This window comes from Salmo trutta, chromosome 15 (assembly GCF_901001165.1).
Source record: "Salmo trutta chromosome 15, fSalTru1.1, whole genome shotgun sequence".
Classification (NCBI taxonomy): domain Eukaryota; kingdom Metazoa; phylum Chordata; class Actinopteri; order Salmoniformes; family Salmonidae; genus Salmo; species Salmo trutta.
In genome coordinates this window covers 14,676,983-14,699,777 of record NC_042971.1, presented here as the reverse complement: position 1 = coordinate 14,699,777, position 22,795 = coordinate 14,676,983, and the positions used below count along the sequence as shown (strand labels likewise).

The 22,795-nt window shown below is 41.3% G+C and overlaps 1 protein-coding gene across 3 annotated transcripts in view; it reads left to right on the top strand.

Annotated features, from left to right (window-relative positions):
• Positions 1–22,257, top strand: part of gabra1 (gamma-aminobutyric acid type A receptor subunit alpha1) — a 33,942-nt gene extending 11,685 nt beyond the window's left edge. For all 3 annotated transcript variants that reach the window (XM_029690492.1, XM_029690491.1, XM_029690493.1), the window contains exons 9-10: positions 17,342–17,544; positions 18,414–22,257. In XM_029690492.1, coding sequence (XP_029546352.1) covers positions 17,342–17,544; positions 18,414–18,740 — 530 coding nt within the window. In that variant the 3' untranslated portion in view covers positions 18,741–22,257. The remainder of the gene's footprint in view (positions 1–17,341; positions 17,545–18,413) is intronic.
• The last annotated feature ends 538 nt before the right edge of the window (positions 22,258–22,795 follow it).

Here is a 22,795-nt window from a genome sequence, read left to right as displayed (position 1 = left end):
TGGTGCCCATCAATTAATGAGCTTGTATCAAAGAGAAGGAAAAGTAACACTGACACTCACTCGCATTGGTTGGTTTCCTAAAGTCAGTATTAAACCGGATTGGTTGAATCCTCTTATTACCGTCTGATTTCTAAGCCTACTGTATACTGGAGCACTGCACCAGCCAGAGGAGCATTAATTCTTGATTCAACAGTGGCTGCAGTGGAATTTCAAGTTCTACGTTGGCTGTGTGTGTGTGTGTGTGTGTGTATGTGTGTGTGTGTGTGTGTGTGTGTGTGTGTGTGTGTGTGTGTGTGTGTGTGTGTGTGCGTGTGTGTGTCTGAGCTCTTATGCAACAGCGTCCAAAAGGAAGGCTCTTGTTCGTCAGTCTGCAGCATGCTGCTCTGTAGCAGAACAGAGCGGCGGTTAGCTGGGCTGTCCTTGCTTTACTTCTTCCTCTCTATGTGCATCGCTGATGTCAGTGTTTCCCTTGGCCGAGTATTTAAAGGAGCTTTCCAAGCTACATAATAAAGCATCTTTGGGAGTGTGATGCAGATGATTTTTCAACAGCAGCCCTAGCCTGTACTGTGTTTGCTGCAGGGTTCATGTGGTGCTGTTGTGCAGCCTACCTGGTGCTGTTCATCATGTGGCAGAATGAGGAGTAGCTGAATGAGGTTGACCTAGATGCATAGCACTATCTGGAGCGCGTGTCTTCCTCATGCCATGTACTGTACTTCTGTCTCGTGGAGCAAAAAACTCATACACTGTACTCACACTACACTTACCAATACAGTACTCATTATTTCAGGCATGAGATGGGCATGTTTCAAGAGATAGTCTCGGTCAATGGCATATGTCACTGATAATAAATAACGCATAATGACTGATGTGAGTGGCAGTTGGTATGTTTCATTGTGACGTTAATCATTAGGCTGTTGGCAAAAGTACATTCGTGTTTATTTGTTGGCAGATGTTTATAACAAGCATGTCTTAACAACTGTAATGTAATGTAACTTGTTCAAGACATTAAGAAATAATTAGTGAAATTAGTAAGTAGTATTTGTCTCATCAAAACATATTTGCTTGCTTTGCTAACATAAGATGCAATGTATTGCCTCCTGGTTGATATCCGATGTAGGGGTTCCGTGTGAGTGAGCAAACACGGCATATAGCAAATGCAAAGCCTCCCTTTTAGATAAATTGGCAATTTAAAAATGCAGCATAGGGTTATCTATTTGTCATTGTTGTGATTAAAGAAGGCAGATAAATTCAGAGCCAGGATATTGTAGTGGGAAAACGATTTGCTATTTATTTATCTATCATCCCAATAAAAAAATATAAATATGATAATGATTCTATGGCTCTGAAAGGAAAAATGAATTCATATGTTCCTTTTATATTTCATTTTGGAGCACAGTCCTCTATTATTCATCTGTGGCTTTCATAGACATCAACGGTGCTCGAAGATTAGCTCTTTTTCTTCCCTTCTCTTAAAGTGAGCATCGCTATTGGACGTCTTCGGGGTTGGTGTGTGCCACTGGCATGGTTAGACATGTGCAGATTAGTTTTTAGTTATTGATAAGGTCATGAATAAAGCAGTAGCCTTAAGGTTGACACAGTAGGCTTCTCTGATAGGGGAATGGAGAGGGCCAGGAGTTAAATATTAGTTTAATTTAAGATTTCGTTTGATATACTTGATTTATTGGTGAGGATTTATCCATGATTTCCTTGTTACAGTGCTCTCTCTATCTAAGTCAGCAAAGTGTGACAGTCTCATTGCTCCACCTTGCCATTCATTACCTGAAATGTTGAATTTCATTTTTTTTGCAGTGTACCTTTTCACGCTATCACCCCTTATCTACAAAATGTTCCTCCCTGCTACCTACCGTCTGTGTGTGAGGCAAAGATGTGTGTCATCTAAATCACGTGTCAGTTGCTTCTGCACATAGAGCTCAATTGAGTGGAAGGGTTCCCAACAATTGACTTATACTGCCATCACTCCACTTAGAACTTTCCAGATGGTTGCCTCTGTTCATTAAGGGCCTTCAAACTCACCCGCCACACGCAGTCTATTAGTCCAACCTGTCAAATAGACTCATTTAAGACACGTGTCAAAATCAGGTTTTAATGAATCCATCGCTGCATTTATTTTAAGTTAAAAACAAATCGAAATACCTAACCGTGTCACTCTCTATTCTATAAGCAAATGCAACCGTGCCCACCACATGACTTTGATTTCATTCCACACGTCATTTGGGATTTTAGCACTCTTGGTTAAAGAAAGAAATACGACATGAAACGATGTTAGAGCCAGTGCGACGTTTCCATGGCAACACAGCTTGCTGTCTTTATGTATGTTAGTGGATCCTTCAGGATACTTTGGAGAAGAGTGTGGTGGGGAAGGAAGGAAGGAAGGAGGGAGGAAGGAGGGAGGGAGGGAGGCAGCTGCCCTAGACCAGCCTCAATTCTTGACTGACTGTGGCATCCCCCTCCCCTTTACCCAAACGTACTTCCATCCAAGTGGATAATGAAATGTCAGCGGCGCTGCGTTTCACAGTACCTAGATGTTTCTACTGTAAAACCCTATCTAGCCAGACGAACACTCCGAGCCTTTGATGTCGCCAAATTAGGACAGCAATAGAAAATAGAACTGATTTGACACCCTACAATAAAGGAAAGTGTCCGAGGACTGCTTCATTATCAAGATTGTGAAAATAAATATTGATGGTAGTATGACCTTCCAAAGAAATTCCACTACTGTCATAGTACTTTGGTATAGTAGAAATGGCAACATGGCTTGACCCTATACGCACCTCTGATTCAGAGTGGTTGGGTTAAATGCGGAAGACACATTTCAGTTGACTCGGTATCTCTTCCCATTTCCCTTTATACCTATCTGCAAAATGTATTGGTCCCTCTAAAATGGAGTGGAGAGGATTGAGCATGCATGTTTTTGGGACATTTTAGGGTTTTTGACCATTTGTATTTGTTATTGACGTGATTGCATTATTATGATCTCTCTGGGGTCTCGGCATTGAATGTGTGTGAATAGGGTGTAGGAGTTGTGACGGACTGTGAATCATCAAAACATCATGGGAACAACAGAGAATTGTTCATTCTGATGGCCAACAATAACATTCAGAGCTCGGAGGAGAAAGTGAATCGCTCCACTTAGTTGCTTTCATAGCTTCAAGATGGCATGTGTTCTGTCTGATTTGTGATTTAAAAATTAGATTAATGTAATAAGGAAAGGTTATTAGTGGTAAATATACGTCAGAAGACCCCACACCACCATATATAATTATTTTCAAAAGACTTCACTCAAAAGACTTTGTGAAGTCTAGAATAATTCCTTAGGAGGGTTTAAAGGGCAACTGTACTTCATGATTTGGCCTCGTTTTGAAGGTTTCTCATAAAGAAATGCTGAAGCTAAACGAGAGTTGTCTTGGCGGTGTGGTTTGATGTGGGTGTTATGTTGGCATATCGTACCCTGGCAGGTTTGTCCCTCCTGGGTCACCGTCAATGTTCCCTCAGAAACATTTTGTCTCTGAGCAAATTACAGTTCTGCTGAGCACAAAGTCGAACGTTGTGAAAATTCTGTGCATCTTCCAGCACGCATTTACTGTGAACACTGAGGCTGTACCCGCCTTAAGTTACAGTTTTAACAGTGGTCAAGTAGGCTACTGTGGCTATTTTATCATAATGTAGGCCTACCAGAGTGGCCTACCAACAAAAACAATGGAGAAAATGCATCCCATAACATTTGAATATGAAAATAGCTGTTCTATCATTCAGCCTACAGTAGCAGCCAATGTGTGGTGTTCAATGTAGGCCTACATTCCATGAGACTTTTGAAAAACAATATGCAGGGCTTGACATTAACCTATTTATCCACTTGTCCTTCAGACAAGGTGACTAAATATGTTGTTGTGTTGTTTGATGCAAGAAACCACTTTACAAAATCAAATACATTATTATTCCCATACCATTCTTACTGAGAATCAGACAAATTATGCTACAGTACTTAGCTTATTTAAGCCTGTCTGTAAATATAACACTGCCCCTTTAAGACAAAAATGAAAGCTCTTTACCTGACTCACTTTTCAAAGATGTCTAGAAATGTACACGTTTTGTGCTCTTGTAGGAAGCAATCACTCCCCTATTGCTAACTACAAATGATCTATAACTGGGCTAATATCTCACTAACTAGCAAAGGATTTAAAAAAAATTGCACACGTGGCTACATGTAGCTCTCGCTTTGATCTCAAAAACAAGCGCATCTACTTATGCTTATGCTTTAAACACAGTCCAGTTCAAAGTAATGGCACAGATCCATAAATGGAAATGGTCTATTTGCATATAAGCTTACTGCAGCTCTGGTTGTTTATGCTGCACCGGTCTGTGTAAAGTCCGGGCTGAGTAGTGCGTGTCAATGCAATAGAATCCTACTCCGATGCGTTCTGCCTACAACAAAATCTCTTTCATAGTTATTTTAGTTTCGCTATGTTGCGTTGAAAGTGTCTAATATTGCCTTGATTCAATCGCTATTGCCACAGTAAAGGGAAATGTTCATAGTGTTAACAGGGAAAACTTTAGAACAGTGGTCACCAACCTTTTCTGAGTCAAGATCAATATGAGTCAAAATGCAAGTTGAGAGCTACCGCTCAGATTTTTATTTTACAGTACTGTAACAATGAGGTTTGTGCAGTAAGCTATAGGCCCAATACACTATCACCACATATCGGCTTTGCTTGAATTGCCCTGCCAATGCAATGTTGTTCGGGCCGTTTTTTTAAATTATATTTCAAAATTTGAGGTGGGCTATATGATCACACCGGTAACAGATCTATTGTTGTATTACTTGTGACGCTTAGCTGAGTGAGCATACATTTAAATAATTCGCTTTTTATTTTACTGGGCTGATGGTGCCTGCATCTGATGGTCAGTCTCAGCGGAGGGAGAGAGCAGCAGACCGAGGGTCCGCCTCTCAACATCCCTCCGCTCTCCCTTTCCTCCACTGACACTGACCAAAAAGGGACACCGTCTCTTCCAGCTGATGGCGAAACTCGAGTCGCACCACATTATGTCTGCCTCATGCACAAATTCATGTTGTTACTCCTGTGAACAGAGAAAGTGAAATATTCCTCGATATTAAAAAAGACCCAAGCCGCTAATAATATCAACAACACAAGCCTATAGATACACATTCATTACTGCTGCACTGCTTATTGTAGTGGAAATAGGAAGAATGTGCATTTTATGGCTTATAAAAGTGTTGAATACAAAGTGTTGACAGTGCTGAGTATGAACTTAAACGTGAACGCAATCATAAATACAGCAACGCTTCGCTGTATTCATTGACAGTCTCTCTCTAGTCATGGTTTTAAACATTTTGAAATCTCACAGTATCAATTTTGCTGTAGCTTTCTTTTATGCCTGCTACGTTACTGCAGACACGGTCATCTGAGGCATCCGATCTGCCAGTGGTAGACCTATAGTGCACTTGATTTGCTCTCTGGGCCCATCGGGAAGGCTGAGTTTGTACCTTCAGACACATGAAATGGTTAAAAATGTCAACAGTTCGCCTACCCGGCATGCAGGGCAGCTGAATCGGGCGCACCTACTGCCAACAGCCCGAGACCAATAAAAAAAATAGAGACACGAAAGGCTTTGGCGATCGACTAGGACTGCCTTGGAGATCAACTAGTTCCGGTTGGTGACCACTGCTCTAGAAAGTTCAGTGAAGTTCAATCTTGTGCTGCTCTCTGTGGGCTGATATAGTCTCGAGGCTGCGCACGCACAGTTTAGAAAAAACATTGGTCACCGTAGCAACAACATAGCCACTTCCTCAAAATAATCACTTCCTTAAAATAGTCCGAATTAATCTAAGATAAATCAATAACTCTGTTATTCATTTAGACGTTTTCTGCAGAAGGAGGTCTTAGTCGCGGTGTTTGGTGCAATATGTTTTGAGATGTTGCCGAGCCAATAGATGGCGCTGTGATACTATATCGTACGAGTGAGCCAAGTTAGGCATTACTTACTATGCACTGAATGGAGCTGTATGCTTGCTACACAGTGATGCTGAAGTAGACTTTCTAATCAACAGTACCTTGCTTTTGTATGGAATAAACACCATACAAAACATGGTGTCAGAATTCAGAACCAAATAGGTACTGTATATCCTTGACGAATCAGGGATAAATGCATAGTAGGACGGGACGTGCAAACTAGCTAACCAGCATCAAAAAATTTGAATAACGACAACAACAACGGCTTACCCGGTAATTCCAGTACCAGAGCCTATGGACGTAAAGGGCGATACATACAACAACTGGACATTTTTATAGCACAATGAGATAGCTACCGGTCTGGATGAAAAGGAAGCAAAAGTCCACATAGCAGCTCTGCTAACCGTGATGGGAAAATAATGTAATCTCTTACAGCGGCATCTTCATATGCCTGAAGCAGAGAGAACTGACCCGGTAAAAATGATAGAGGCGCTACAGAAACATTTTGAGCCATCCAGGAACGTGATCTACGAGAGGTACATGTTGAATGCATGTCAACAAAGTCAATGTGAAACATCAGAGCAGTACATTGCAAATCTGAGGAAGCTGGCAGACACGAGAATTTGGCGTATTACGAGAGGAAGTAGTCCGTGACAGGCTTATCATAGGCACTAAAGATATAGCTGCGCAGTGCGCATGCTCAACGAACCGAACCTCACACTGAACAAAGCCATTGACATGCGTCGTTCAAGTGAACAAGCACAAATGAAAATATGGAAAATTGAACCAGAGACTGTACATTATACCACCCGTGAGCGACATTCAGAATCAAAACGGCAAACATATGGTTGTAAACAGACAGTTTACAGGGGATAATAACAAGCTTAGAATGCAAACGACTTACCCTGTCATTACTGTTGTTCAGTACATCCAACGCCAAATGCCCAGCATATGGTGTCACCTGTAAAGCATGTGGCAAACGAAACCATTTTGCCAGAGTTTGTAAACAACACAAACCTCAACTCAATCTATTAGAGGAAGATAATGAGTCAGATGACCAAACAACATGCAATGTGGTACATCTCACAGGTAAATTCTGTGGAAGATAAGACAAAAAAATTGTTAATTAACCTTAAGCTAGCTCCACTAAGTGATGAGCCATTGACATATGACCCCAGCCATACAATTAAATGTCAACTAGACACAGGATCAACAGTGAATGTCAGCTATGGGGACCTACAGCGAGACATTCAAGACAACAATCCAGTTCTCCTACTTACAGTAGCAAGGCTACACTCAAGCGCTATATGATGGCACACTGATAAAGCCAACAGGAGAATGTAATCTCAAACTAGATCATGATGGAAAAACATTTCATATCAAATTTCAGGTCATGGAGACATCCCAGCTTCCTCTGCTGTCAGCTGACACGTGTGAAAGACTCAGTCTACTACGTTTGAACCACAGCCATGTGTTGCATCACGTCGACACCCCGAGCACCACATCCACTGAGGTCCTCATGACAACTGAGGAGATCATCTCCAAGTACAAGAACGTGTTCGATGGGCTTGGCTGCCTTCCTGGAGAGCTACACCTTGAGGTCGACAATGCAGCCTGGCCTGTGCAGCAGCTACCAAGACGGATACCTATTCCACTGAAGGAAAGGATCTCAAAGGCCATACATTCAATGGACAATGCAGACATCATCACAAAATTCACAGAGCCAACACCGTGGATCAGCAACATGGTTGTCATTGAAAAACCTGATAAACTATGCATATGTATGAACCCCATTGCACTCAACAAAGCCTTACTGAGATCTCACTTCCAGATGTCCACAATAGAAGAGATTCTACCAGAGATATGCAACGCAAAGGTATTCTCAGTACTCAATGCCAAAGATGGATATTGACAAGTCAAAGTTGATGAAGTGAGCAGCGATCTAACAACTTTCTGGACACCTGTAGGCAGGTATAGATGGCTGAGAATGCCATTTGGAATCAAGTCAGCAGATGAAGAATACCAGTGCAGACAGTGTGAAGTACTACAGAGACTAAAAGGAGTGAGCGTGATCGCACATGACATTCTTCTCTATGGATGTGGTGACACACACAAAGAGGCGATTGCAGATCATGACAGAAACCTTACAGCTCTCCTGCAGAGAGCAAGAGATGTCAACCTGAAGCTGAACAAAAACAAATTATTGTTAAAGCTACCTAGTGTGACATGCATAGGTCATCTTCTCACCACAGAGGGCCTTTGCCCCTGACCCAGAGAAAATAACAGCCATTCAGAACATGGGTACAACGACCGACGTCAAGTCACTACAGCTGCTGTTGGGGTTTGTGAACTATCTTGCAAAATTCATGCCCCGCCTATCTGATGTGTGTGAGCTGCTCAGAAGACTGACTGACAAGGACACTGAATGGACATGCTACCACAGCATGACACAGCAGTTGAAGACTATCAAACAGTTAGTCACACAACATCCAGTGCTCAAATACTACGACCTGAATGATGAAGTCACACTGCAGTGTGATGCCTGTGAGACAGGTTTGGGAGCAGCCCTTCTACAGAAGGACAACCTGTTGATTTTGCCTCCAGAACATTGACTCAGACAGGACAAAGATATGCACAGATTGAGAAATAATGTCTCTCCATTGTTTTTGCATGTGACAAGTTTGGCCAGTATCTGCATTGCAGAGAGTTCATCACAATACACAGCATCCACAAACCGTTTGAGACGATCTTCAAGAAAGTATTACTCACAGCACCCAAGCAACTGCAGAGAATGTTGATAAGGCTACGAATATACCAACTCCATGTGCAATACAAACAAGGCAATAAACTACATGTAGCTGACTTCCTGTCCAGAACAGCTCAATCAACCACAGAGCACAGACAAATGCAAACACCAGCCATGGTCTACGCTATGGGTCTAGCCACAACTGACCTGGAACAGGTGGATCACACCAGTGATGTGTCAACATCTCAACTAAGACAGTAGAGTCAATCAAAGCACACTGTTCCCAGGACCCACTGTTTCAGGCTCTGTACACACAACGGCTGGCCTGGAGCCAAACAGGCTGTGAGTCACACACTGAAAGATTTCTGGATCTACAAAGAGGAGCTCACCACAGAAAATTGAGTGCTATTCATCCCTGACATGTTACGAGCTGACATTCTACACAAAATACACTCTGGACACTCAGGCACAGAGGCCAGTCTCAGAAAGGCACATGATGCTGTTTTCTGACCAAGGATTACAGAGGGTGTAAAGATCTTTATGAGCAAATGTGCAACCTGCAACTCCATCCAGAAGAGACAAAAAAAGGAGACACTCATCCTCCACCAAATCCCTCCCCTCTCATGGTCCAAGATCGGGATGGACTTACTCACAGTCAACAAAAGCAACTACCTCATCATGGTTGATTATTACTCGGACTACTGGGAGCTCGACGAGCTGACTGACACCACATCAGACACCATCATTGAATGCTGCAAAAAGCAGTTCAGCAGACATGGCATTGTCCACACTGTTGTTTCTGATAACGCCCCGCCCCCCCTTCACCAGAATGAGAAGGGGGGGGCATTTGCTGAGGAGTGGGACTTTAAACATGTGACGTCATCACCGTATCACAGCCAAGGCAATGGAAAAGCGGAATCAGCTGTGAAAACTGCCAAAACGCTCCTATAAAAGGCTGCGATGGATGGTGAAGACCCATGGAAAGCAGGGTTGGCATGGCGGAATACTCCAATAGAGAGACTTAACAGTTCTCCTTGTACAGCTACTCTTGTCCAAATGCACACGCACAATCCTACCCACCATGACAAAACTTCTCGAACCCCAAGTGGTAAAAAAATTTAATTCCAAGAAAACTACAAAAAGGGCTGACAGCAAAACACCACTATGACACACATGCCTGTGACATGCGCAACATCATCCAAGGACAAACAGTAAGGGTTCTTCTCCACCCCAACAGCTCAGCCAGCGCTTGTACGCTGGGCATATGCACTAATCAACTCAGTGACCGGTCGTATGAAGTAATAGCGAACGGTAAACAATATAGGAGAAACAGAAAAGACATTTGTCCAGTGACTGAACAACTCAGGATCCCCCCGAACGACCATCAAACAAATATGGATGAGGATGATTGGGGACCATGGGACAAACCTGCCATTCAAGCTGGTGGTGAACAACAGGCTGCTGATATGGAAGCAGCCCCACCACCTCAAAATATAACTCTGAGACACACCAGAACTAGGCAAATATCAGGCCGCCTGTGAGATACTCCAAAGACTATGTTGTTTAATCTAAAAGGTTATATATTTTTAGCATTTTTATTTGTAAGAGGAAAACGGGTAGTCTGCTTCTTGACTTTAAAGTTGATGCTTATTGAAGGTACTTGAATAAGAACACAGTTATATGTTTTGGTTAACAGTGTAATGTTGTCACTGGCTAGAGTCTAACCCCAGATCTCCTGTTCATGAGTCGAGGAGGAGTTATCTTCATGTGTTGCATAAAGGAAGATGTTACGAGATGTCGCCAAGCCAATAGATGGCGCTGCTGTTATGTGTATTTGAGCGTGATACTCTATAGTACGAGTGAGCCAAGTTAAGCATTACTTACTATGCACTGAATGGAGCTATATGCTTACTACACAGTGATGCTGAAGTAGACTTTCTAATAAACAGTACCTTGCTTTTGTATAGAATAAACACCATACAAAACACAGTATTTCTCAAGTAAAAAAAATGAGTCAGTGTACTTCATACAGTCTATTGAGTCGGGAAAGTCTGGTGGCGCGCTCAGGACTGATTTGCAAGCTGGTAAACTATCGTAAATAAAGTACAAGCAACATGCTGTTTATCAGTTCCAAAAATCACTTGCTAACGAGCTAAGTTTAAACTTTTTCAATGAAGCTAGAAAGTAATGTTATTAGCTAGCAGGCACATTGAGCAGCCAGGCCACAATCAGGTCACTGGTGAGTGGCGACATGTGTGCTTCGGTGCCATTTGGTTTTTTATAACTTTCTCATGATCTATTACCAGAGTGTGCATCTGTTTGTCAGTGTTTCATAGGGAATCATGTTACGAAACAGGACGTGGGGGGACACAAGATGCTCGCAAATGGGTTTTGGAATATTGACAAGTTGCAGTCGGATCACATGCATTCTGATCGTCTCAGTTCTCAAGTAATTGACACTATCAAACACATCAGCAAGTACCCAGTCCATCAGCAAGTACCCAGCAAACTGGCTCTAACCAGAATAGAAAGAAGAGTGGGAGGCCCCGGTGCACAACTGAGCAAGAGGATAAGTACATTAGAGTGTCTAGTTTAAGAAACATAATTGCAAAAGGGTTTTCTAATGATCAATTAGCCTTATAAAATGATCAACTTGGATTAGCTAACACAACGTGCCATTGGAACACAGGAGTGATGGTTGCTGATAATGGGCCTCTGTACGCCTATGTAGATAGTCCATTAAAAAAATCTGCCATTTCCAGCTACAATACTCATTTACAACATTAACAATGTCTAAACTGTATTTCTGATCAATTTGATGTTATTTTAATGGACAAAAAATTTGCTTTTCTTCCAAAAACCAGGACATTTCTAAGTGACCGACCCCAAACTTTTGAACGGTAGTGTATGTAAACAAGACTGAGGCGCTGTGTAATGGGCAGGTCTGTCTCACTGTCTGGAGGTTCTGGCTGCTATGATTTGATAGAGCGCACGCAGCTGATAGAGTGCAATCAGCACAGCTGCTTCTCTCGTGTTAGTGGGCACTGGGCATGATCATAATCCATACCAAACCTTCCGGTTAGTTGTGACGAACTCACTTACAAAACTGACTTTATGACCAAAATGATCCTATGTGTGACTCGTTTCAGGAAACTAAGTGTTTGTCACTACTTCACAGGAGAGCCATTTGAATGTAACCTTTTTTCTTTTTTTTACAAAATTTTTTTTGGGGGGGCAGAAATTCCTTCTGGATCATGTGAATGTTCATGTGCCGTAATAACAAACTTGTATGTCATCTGTAAATCGGAATAAAATTGTTAAATTATGAGCCTAGTTGGTTTAGCCACGGAGAAAGCCAACCACCTTCCCGCTAGCCATGATTGGCTGAGATAATGAGTGGGCTGGACATGCCGAGAGATGAGTTCGGATTGATCTTCCATTAATCATGGTACTGTCTATAATATGAGCTGGTCAGTATGTGTAGCTTATCCTTTCTAACACAGCTTTTTTGAGAGACATTATGTAGTAGAACTGCATAAGTGTTGCTCTCCACTTTCTGGAGGAACGAGTTTTGAAATCAGTGGAATTAGAGTATGATAGCTAAGAAGATGGAGAAAATTCTGGCGTTTGATTGCAAATATGTAGACGGAGTCGACCAGAGAACACACAGCATGCTGTTATATAAAACACCTGTCTCCGGATTACATCTTCAAACTAAGGGCAACCTTGGCATCCGTGACAGAGAGTGCGAAGCGTCCATCCATGTATATGGGTAAGATAGTCTAGCTAGCTATATTTTCAGATATTACACATTTCTAATTTTGTCAGAAAGTCAGTTTCATTTAAAGTTAAAATGCACTGTTAGCTAGCTAGCTAACGTTAGCTGGCTGGCTCGCTAGCTAACATTACGTCTATGATCTGTGAAGTAATATTATTAGTATCTCAGAGCCATTTGCATTGCTAGTTATAGACTAATGTTAGCTAACTAATATTGAACCTGTTTGGTTAGCTACCTGCAGATTCATGCAGGGTAATAACGTTATGAGTTGGGATTATAGTTCATTGTTTAGCTAGCTAGCTACATGACTAAACAAAAGACAGCACTATGCAAGTAACCATTTCAATAGAATGTTCATGATGTCTCTGCTACAACTGTCCATAGATGTAGCTGGTAAATTCGCTCTTGCTATCTACTCCGATTTCAGAGCACTCTCGTCTGAAGGTGCCAGAGTGCAGAATTACTGCCCAATTTACGGACGCTCAACACCCGTTGAATATGGCCTGTGTCAGTAAACGTAGGCAAGAAAGCATAACTAAATTGTTGCCAGTAGCACAGTTCCAGTCACCAACGCTCTGGATAACATGAAAACAACCTAACCAGCTCTAAAACAAAATGGTCAGAGTGAGCTGTTCTCTCATTTGTGTCTGGAAGTAGCTAGCAAGCTAGCCAATGTTAGCCTGTTATCTTGGGTGCTTGACTGTTGTTGTTAAGTCAGAACGCTCGTGTCAACCCTGCTCCTCGGCCAGAGCGTTCAGTTATGAACGAACAATTTGACAACGCTCTGAGTTTACGAACGCCCAGAGCACACAGGCACTCCAAATTAAATTTGCAAACACACCCATAGTATAAACCAGCCTTTAGTCTTGACATTTTTGGTTGTTTAGTACATGGCCTCACATGTGAATCTGTAAAGAAATTAGTGGGGCTAAAGCTTAAGAGGGAGTGAATGATGCTGAATGGGTGTAGACAAAAAAATAGCTCTCCAGTAGGTGTACCAAAACATTCAAGGGCCATTTTCTCAAAAGGGAGATTACAAGTTTATCAACTTTCAAAGCAGAATTACTTTTCCATTCTTCCTCAACTGTAGTGTGTGATATACAATTGTCTAGCTATGAGTCTCTACTTTTATCCAATGTAAAAAAACACTTTTTGCTACATAAGACCAAATCGAGCCGGTCGGTCACATTTATCCTTTGTAGTCAATTTTGACACTAGAATGAATGTTTCTGACTCATATCAATGTGATGAGGGGAGCAGGTGCGTAATGATGGTGGCAGGAGTGTGTAATGCAGGGCAGCCTGGTGCCCTCGAGCGCCAGGGAAGGAGAGTGGGAGCAGGCGTGACACTAAACAAATCCCAGAACATTTTCACATGGAAATAGATTTTGATTGATATGATTTAGCCGACAGTAGCCTATACTGTATGTGGTGTTCAATGCAGGCTTACATTACATTTAAAACATTTTTTTTACATTATGAAGGGCTTGACAATAGAACTTTTTTTTCTTGGTCTGTAACAACATGGGCCAAATATGTGACTTTAAATTGCATTGCATTGTGTTGTATGATGCAAGAAACCATTTTACAAAATAAAAACAATTGTTATTACCATACACATAATTGGACAATGTAGGATACCTCTCTGCCTATTGACTTATTTGCATATATTAAAGCCTGTCTTAAAATACAACACTCCACCTTTAATTAAGACATAAGCTTTTTACCTGACTGGATTTTCCAAGAAATGTAGCCTACATGTTTTGTACTCTTGTAGAAAGCAGTAACTCCCCATTGCTGATCTATACTTACAGTGCATTTGGAAACTATTCAGACCCCTTGACTTTTTCCACATTTTGTTACGTTACAGCCTTATTTGGAAATGGATTTTACATATTTTTTTCTCATCAATCTACACACAATACCCCATAATGACGAAGCAAAAACAGGTTTTTAGACATTTTGCACTTTTTTTTTTTTTTTTTAAGTATTCAGACCCTTTGCTATGAGACTCAAAATTGAGCTTAGATGCATCCTGTTTCCATTGATTCCATTGATCCTTGAGATGTTTCCACAACTTGATTGGTGTCCACCTGTGGTAAATTCAATTGATTGGACATGAGACATGATTTGGAAAGGCACACACCTACCTATATAAGGTCCCACTGTTGACAGTGCATATCAGAGCAAAAACCAAGCTATTAGGTTGAAGGAATTATCTGTAGAGCTCTGAGACAGGATTGTGTCACGGGGGAACAGATCTGGGGAAGGGTACCAAAACGTTTCGGCAGCATTGAAGGTCCCCAAGAACACAGTGGCCTCCATCATTCTTAAATGGAAGAAGTTTGGAACCAGCAAGACTCTTTCTAGAGCTGGCCGCCCGGCCAAACTGAGCAATCAGGGGAGAAGGGCCTTGGTCAGGGAGTTTCGAAGTTCCTCTGTGGAGATGGAAGAACCTTCCAGAAGGACAACCATCTCTGCAGCATTCCACCAATAAGGCCTTTATAGTAGAGTGGCCTGACGGAAGCCACTCCTCAATAAAAGGAACGTGACAGCCTGTTTGGAGTTTGCCAAAACGCAACTAAAGAACTCTCAGACCATAAGAAAAACAATTCTTTGTTCTGATCAAACCAAGATTGGACTATTTGGCCTGAATGCCTAGTGTCACATCTGGAGGAAACCTGGCACCATCGATATGGTGAAGCATGGTGGTGGCAACATCATGCTGTGGGGATGTTTTTCAGCAGCAGGGACTGGGAGACTAATGAGGATTGAGGGAAGGATGAACGGAGCAAAGTACAGAGAGATACTTAGTGAAAACCTGCACCAGAGCGCTCAGGACCTCAGACCGGCGCGAAGGTTTACCTTCCAACAGGACAATGACCCTAAGCACACAACCAAGACAACGCAGGAGTGGCTTTGGGACAAATCTCTGAATGTCCTTGAGTGGCCCAGCCAGAGCCCGGTCTTGAACCCGAACGAACATCTCTGGAGAGACCTGAAAATAGCTGTGCAACGACACTCCCCATCCAACTGGACAGAACTTGAGAGGATCTGCAGAGAAGAATGGGAGAAACTCCCCAAATACAGGTGTGCCAAGCTTGTAGCGTCATACCCAATAACACTTGAGGTTGTAATTGCTGCCATAGTACTTAGTAAAAGGTCTGAATACTTATGTAAATGTGTTTTTTCAGTTTTCTATTTTGAATACATTTGCCAAAATTTCTAAAAATACAGTTTTTGCTTTGGCATGATGGGGTATTGTGAGAAAAAAACACAATTGAATACATTTTAGAACAGGGCTGTAACGTCATTTTTTTTTTTAAATGTAAAGGGGTCTGAATAATTTCCGAATGCACTGTATCTATAACTGGCCTAAGAACTCGCTAACTAGCAAAGAATATCAACAAATGTGCACACGCGCGGCTCTGTGATCTGATCTGAACTGAACTGAAAAGCGCATTCGCTCGTCGATGATTGAAAGACCGCTTGTGGCCTACCCCCACCAAAATAATTCTACTCCGTTGCGCTCTGGCTCTGCCTGCAGCAAAATCACAGACCCAATCTTGCAAAGTTATATTTGTTTTGGTTTGTTGCATTGAAAAGGGTCTTATATAATGTTGATTCGATCACAGAAAAAACGATCTATATAGTGCAATCTAATGGGGCGAACTTAGAATAGTTCAATTTCTCGTGTCTTAGAGGGCCTTAGAGGGAAAATTGCTCCACAGTAGCACTTTATGTCCGTGTAGAAACCACATCACACAACCAAAGTCCAGACCAAAGGCAGTAGTCACAAAGTTTCAGTCTATAAAGCATCAGGCTGAGTCGCTGATGTGTGTCTCATCTCTCCACCTCTGTCTCAGTGAACTAAGTATTCCAAGTAGAGCAGAGCAGGGAGAGACAATGTCACAGTAGTCTATCGACATATGATGACGAGGCACGCATTGCCCGTTCCCTAAACCTGTACACCCAGTACCATTGCATTATAACACTATGGTGGTGGAGGAATAATATATTATATTGGCTAATTCATAAGCAGTCTCTCATTCTGTCCCTTGAATTGTCTTCTTTGGCCCCAGCCGAGATCTCTGTGTAAGCCACTCGGCTGTTTTTATTTTGTGGTATAAACATCTGCAGCAGTCCGCGTGGATGAGCAATGCACCGACAGACATCCCCTGACCTGCTTCTCTTCTCAGATCCCCCCTACTCTCACCTCTGCTTTAACAAAACCCATCCACGGTACAGAACGACAACCTTGCATAATCCTGTAGGCTTAACACCGTCCGCCTATCTGTTTTTAAAGTCATACGACCTTTTGTGTGCAGGTATTATGCAGGCTTAAAAAGAAACGCATGTCTTTTGGTGCTTTTATCCAAAAATAAATGTGCCTCCACCGGCATTACGGGATAATTCCTATTGTTCTGGGGCTGCAGTCTCATTGTTCAGGTAATGCATGAAGCTGGAATCAGGGAGGTATTGGAGAAGTTGGCAAGCTTTTCGCCAGCTAATCAAATGTAATGCTCAGGCTGCCAACATAATGGTAGCTTATGCTTCGTCCATTTAAGCAATTTTACCCAGTGGCAAATTGTGTTGGTACTGATTCAAGATGCGTAAAGTTACATATGTCAACAGCAGTGTGCTTTACTCTCACCAGAACATCCCCATTTTGGAAATGGCCACGCATTCTAGACTAGGTTGGACAGAGTGTGTAGTTGTAGGACGTAATATACCTATTTAGCCTACAATGTAAAACCCAAACAAGCAGGAACATGGTCTATCTATTCTAGTCTAGAATGTAACTCATTTTCCCTCTCTGTCCCTACAGGAGTGACAACTGTGCTGACCATGACTACCCTCAGTATCAGCGCTAGGAACTCTCTCCCAAAAGTGGCCTACGCCACAGCCATGGACTGGTTCATTGCAGTCTGCTATGCTTTTGTCTTCTCTGCCCTCATTGAGTTTGCTACAGTGAACTATTTCACAAAGAGGGGCTATGCCTGGGACGGAAAAAGTGTGGTGCCAGAGAAGGTATTAGTCGTATTATCTCACATAAAATATATTGTATTTTTCAATTAATGATATGTGTTGTGATATATTCATCTTAGAATCCTTAGTTGCTATCCATTGATTCTTGAAGCATATATAATGAATAAATGCCTCATGAGCTTAGTTCAACTTCCGTACCCCATCAGAACCTAAAATATCTGCTTGTTTTACTCCGATGTTTGTTAACAACATAAATGTAAAGAAACACTGTATAGCCTCAGACACGGTTAAAACTATACATTTGATATCGTGGATGGTCAGTCCTTGTATCAATAGCTCTGTCTATGAATTTGAGAGTGGTTACATTTCACCAGCCCCATCCCGTAGCTTTTTAGTGAAAGAGGGGCAGGAAGAATGCTTTGTTATTGTTTCATTTAAGGATTATAGCTTTAAGATAGCAAAGCTCTAACATAATTATCAGGGGGATTCCACCCAAAACCAGAGCAGTTACTTCTACATTATTGGTGGAGCACAGCAGCGAGGGTTTAGTTTTATGTCACAAACTCATCTCAATGCAAATGAGATTCTTGGGACATGACAAAAACATGAATAGTTTAGAGTTCCTGCAGTCTTCTGGTGCTCACTGTCTCACTGGTGCAGTTTGAAGTACAGTACATTACTGTACTGTGTGGTCTCTACCTGCTCCTAAACAAAATTGAAACTAAATATTAGACAAACTCTTACACAATGTCTTGCCATTATCACACACTGTTTTGCCATGTTTTTTGAACAGACATCAATACTTATCTATAAAGGATGTCCCCAGTTTGAGTTGTTAGCTTGTCAGTGTGCTTTGTTGGTTGGTTTCTCGTGAGATAATCCAAGGCACTGTTTGTTTACCCTCCTTGCAGCAAAAGAAGAAGAAGGAGTCCCTCTTGAAGAAGAACAACACCACCGCCTACACCGCCGCCACTGCTACAGCCTTCGCTCCAAACATTGCCAGGGACCCTGGTTTGGCCACCATTGCCAAAAGCGCCCCCCCTCCCCCCACCGAGCCCAAGGAGGAGCCCAAGCCCAAGCCACCAGAGGCCAAGAAGACCTTCAACAGCGTCAGCAAGATCGACAGGATCGCCAGAATAGCCTTCCCGTTACTCTTCGGAACCTTTAATCTGGTCTACTGGGCAACTTACTTGAATAAAAAGCCCAAGTTACAGGGGATGACCCCGGGATCCCACTAATCCCAATCCCCCCTTCTCTTTTTTCCGAATGTTTATTTTCAGAAAACATGGTGTCCATGCTGGTTGAGTTCCCAGTCGCCACATTGCTTCAATGTCACATACTGTACCTTCCACGATTTAAAAAAGAGAAAAGGTTTTAGGATCAGAGCAATGTGATGACTATAATGGGAATTGTTTTGGGAGGGAGGGATTATGCTACTAAAGAAAATATGCTATAAATAATACATGATATACGCAAGAGAATGCTATTCTACAAATTCACATAGCCCAACAATTTTTAAGGATCTATTCTTTGTTTTAGTTTTCTGATATATGTTCAGTTGTTGTTTTGCATTAGATCATTGCCACTGTAAAAGAAAATGGTGTTTTTTTGCATGTACTGGGAGTTTTTCTTTTCAAAGACCAATCAACATTTGACTGAAGGCCTAGTTTGTTTGATATCAGTGACAAAATGCTACCTGCAATCTCTGTCAAATATTCTTCCATTCTCTGTAGTTGATGTTTTGGGGTTGTTCATTTCCTTTTGTTGAAAGAATCAAGATAGGGGTTCAGCAATAGCAATAAAACATGTCTCAGTGAAAACAATGTCATTCATTCATGGATTTAAGAAGAGGATAGAAACGATTCAATCATTTATGTGCAACATTATGAAAACAATTTATTTAGTTGTATTGTAAATAGTATCAAGTGTTAGAGATGTCAATATTACGTTTAAGCTTTGCAAAGTGTAACTAAAGGGTATTAATATTCAACACGTGGCAGAGAATTTTTTTTTTTACAGTTTATGAAACGTTGAAAAAAGTTTGTATGAAGAGAGTATTTACTGGTTCACTACTAAGTGACTGTTTCTTACCAAGTCAGTGTTCCACTGATGGCTGGTCAACATTGCCAGTGGTTATAATTGAAATATAAGTTAATATCTATTCAACTAAATCCATAGCTATGTACACACTAACAACAACAATGTGTCAAAGGCTGGGGTGGGTTACTAATGAGTAAGAATGTAAAACTGTAAAATCTAAATGTCGGAATGCATTTTATATTTAGAATTAAAAAACACTATTATTGTTTACTTTGGTTTCTGGTTTCTATGGCATAGAAGAGCCCCTAGAGGGTCATTTGTACAGGGCCCAGAGGACTGTCAGCAGCATTGTTAAGTTTCTAAGAGGGCTGCCAGCAGTAAGCATTGCAGCGGGCGGGCGGTGGCAAATGCATTGAGAGTGAAGAGCAGTGCCTTTTACATTTTCAGGGTTGAACTAAGGAAAGGCTACTCCCTTGATTGATGGCACTAAGTTTTACATCCTGCTCTATTCCGTGACCCTGTGAAGGCGCCGTGGTTCCCATCTTCTGTTGACAATGTTTTAGACAACACTCAGAAAGTACCAGCTACACTGCCTTCAGTCTCACATGCCGTTAGGGGAATGTTTATTTTTGACTGCATTTGTTGCTGCTTGATGTTGATGGGAGAGAACACAGAGGCATTAAACGTGATGGGCTAGTGTTGTGTCCTACACACAGGAAATGTCTTGTAGTTCTATGATAGTATCGAATACCTATATTTTTGTAGCATGATATCAATCCCTCTTCAGAGAGACCCAACAGGTACTAAACCGAACATGTAAAAATATTGTTGGTTTCTTTTTATTGGTTTCATTTTTTCACATTCAAACATACACAAAGAGATGTTTTCTCAGATGTGGAAAGTTAAAGTTAATTGTCCTAAAATTATGTTAATGTAGCAATATCGATTAGCAAGGGCTTTTAAAAAAAAACTGCATTCTCCGGGGTCATATCCATAGCTTTATGTTGACCTCAGTAATCATAGTTCCATGTGTAGCGTCGGTGTCCAAAAACTCTTTGGAATAACGATCACGGGCTTCATGTCTTTATTTTCTTCAAGCCGTCAGCACCCAATTTGCTTTCAGAAAACCATGATCCAAATTGAGAGTGGGGGGCATTGTATGGCATGGGTTGGGGTGTTTTTACAATAAATGGGTATTGTAGTACTGGACATTGTGCAGTGGTGATGATATCTCTGGACTGTGTAGACTGACTAGTGTGTATTGTAGATCAGTGCACAGGGGTGAGAAGGTTCGAGCATCCCAGAGGGAGAAGGAGAGAGTCGGTTGCATTATGACCGATTGAGAGGATCCGTTGCTGGGGATGGAAGGCTTTCTGTATGCAAGTGCACACAAGTCCTGTGTGAAATGTATAAATATAAATATATAGATATTTCAATTTAAACCTATTGTATGGATGTTTACTATCATGACGAAAAAAAGGATAAATAATATACATAATGCATATATGACTATTTAATAGAAAAATACTACCCAAGATAATAAATATTGTTTGTACCAACCTATTGTTAGGCATTTTGCACATTAGAAGCATCCTTTCCATTCATGTAGTCAGCTTTGTGCTATCCAAGGACAGCTTTGAAACACGTTAATTAGCCTCTTTCCCTGACCCCTGTGTTTTCAAATTAACAAGGTCTTGTAAAAAGCTTAACTCCTTAATCAACCATGCACCCTTGGACTTTTAACCATATTTCTGCTGGGTAATCGTGAATTACTCTTCTTTATTTTTGATGTACAGGTCGATCTATTGATGGGGAGATGGCTTTGAATGTCGATTGCACTTTTGTTTTATATGGCAATAAAGCGAGTCAATGGAAAAAACCCAAAAGTACTGTATATTCACATGAATAATTCTATTTGAGGATTTGCTAATAATCAGTGATGATAAATTGCCAAGTGGATAAATAAATGTTTTTCCTTCTTCCTTTAACTTTAAAGAGAGCAAAATCGCTGAAGAGTTCCTTTATATTGTTTGCTAATTAAAACCTCAGCTAAAATACATTTCCTGCCATTCAGAGTGGAAAGTGGGCCACCACCAGTTGTTGTTATTTTGTCATACTCATTTATGAAGGCATTGCATCTGTTCCAGAGAATTGGCTGTGGAATCTGTGGCACATTTGCAAACATGAGCTTCCAACCCCTTCTCCTTTCACATACAGCAGCTGTAACATGTATATAAACGCATCGCAAACCGATCCCCTATGTTGGAGACCAAGTAATCCCCCATTTAGAACTGTTGTTCTGGACAGTACTTGCTTTTCAAAGTTGGGTCTTTGATCAATGTTAGGTACTTGTGGGAGTTTTTTGTTTTCTTGTGTTTTTATTTATCAGGCATAAAAAACTATTAATTTAGAAATAAAACCTCATTTTTTAAAGCACAAATGTTGAAGATATATAATGGGTGAGGGGTAAACACATCCACACTCACTGATATGTGTTTGTGGTATATAATGTATGATAAATGCCAAACGATGATGGAGATGGGGTAGTATTCTGTTGGATTGGGTGGAAAGGTATACCTTCTGTAAATGTTTGGTTTTGTTATGATATGGCCCTCTGTAGAATCGGATTCTCTGCATAAGTCTTTAAATAAAAGAGAGGAAAAAAGTCATGTTGACATTTTTATCAATGTGTAATAAATTGAATTATAAAAATGCCAACACATCATTTCTTGTCACTTTTCCTTTTATATGCTTTTGGCTCCTTTTTACAACCAAAGATAATGCTTGGTAAGTGACAGTTCATACATTTAAGTGTCTCTTAGGGAATGTGAAAGTAGAATGCAAGACCTTTGCAGCTTACTACAGGCATAGAAAATACATTTGGCAGGGACTCAAAGGGACATAAAGTGGAATTTTGCACATGCAATTGTAACGGTCGTCGTACGTAATGGACCAAGGCGCAGCGGGTTGAGTGCTCATCTTAACTTTATTAGAACACGTAACAAACAAAACAAGAAAACGATCAAACGAACAGTGTTGCAGGCTAACACACAGCAGTACAACAACAACTTCCCACAAAGGGACAGGTGAAACAGGGCTACCTAAGTATGACTCTCAATCAGCAACAACAATGGACAGCTGTTCCTGATTGAGAGCCATACCAGGCCAACACAAAGAAATACACAACATAGAAAACCATAGAAATACAAAACAAGAACATTACCCAAAAACCCCGGAACACATAAATCAAACA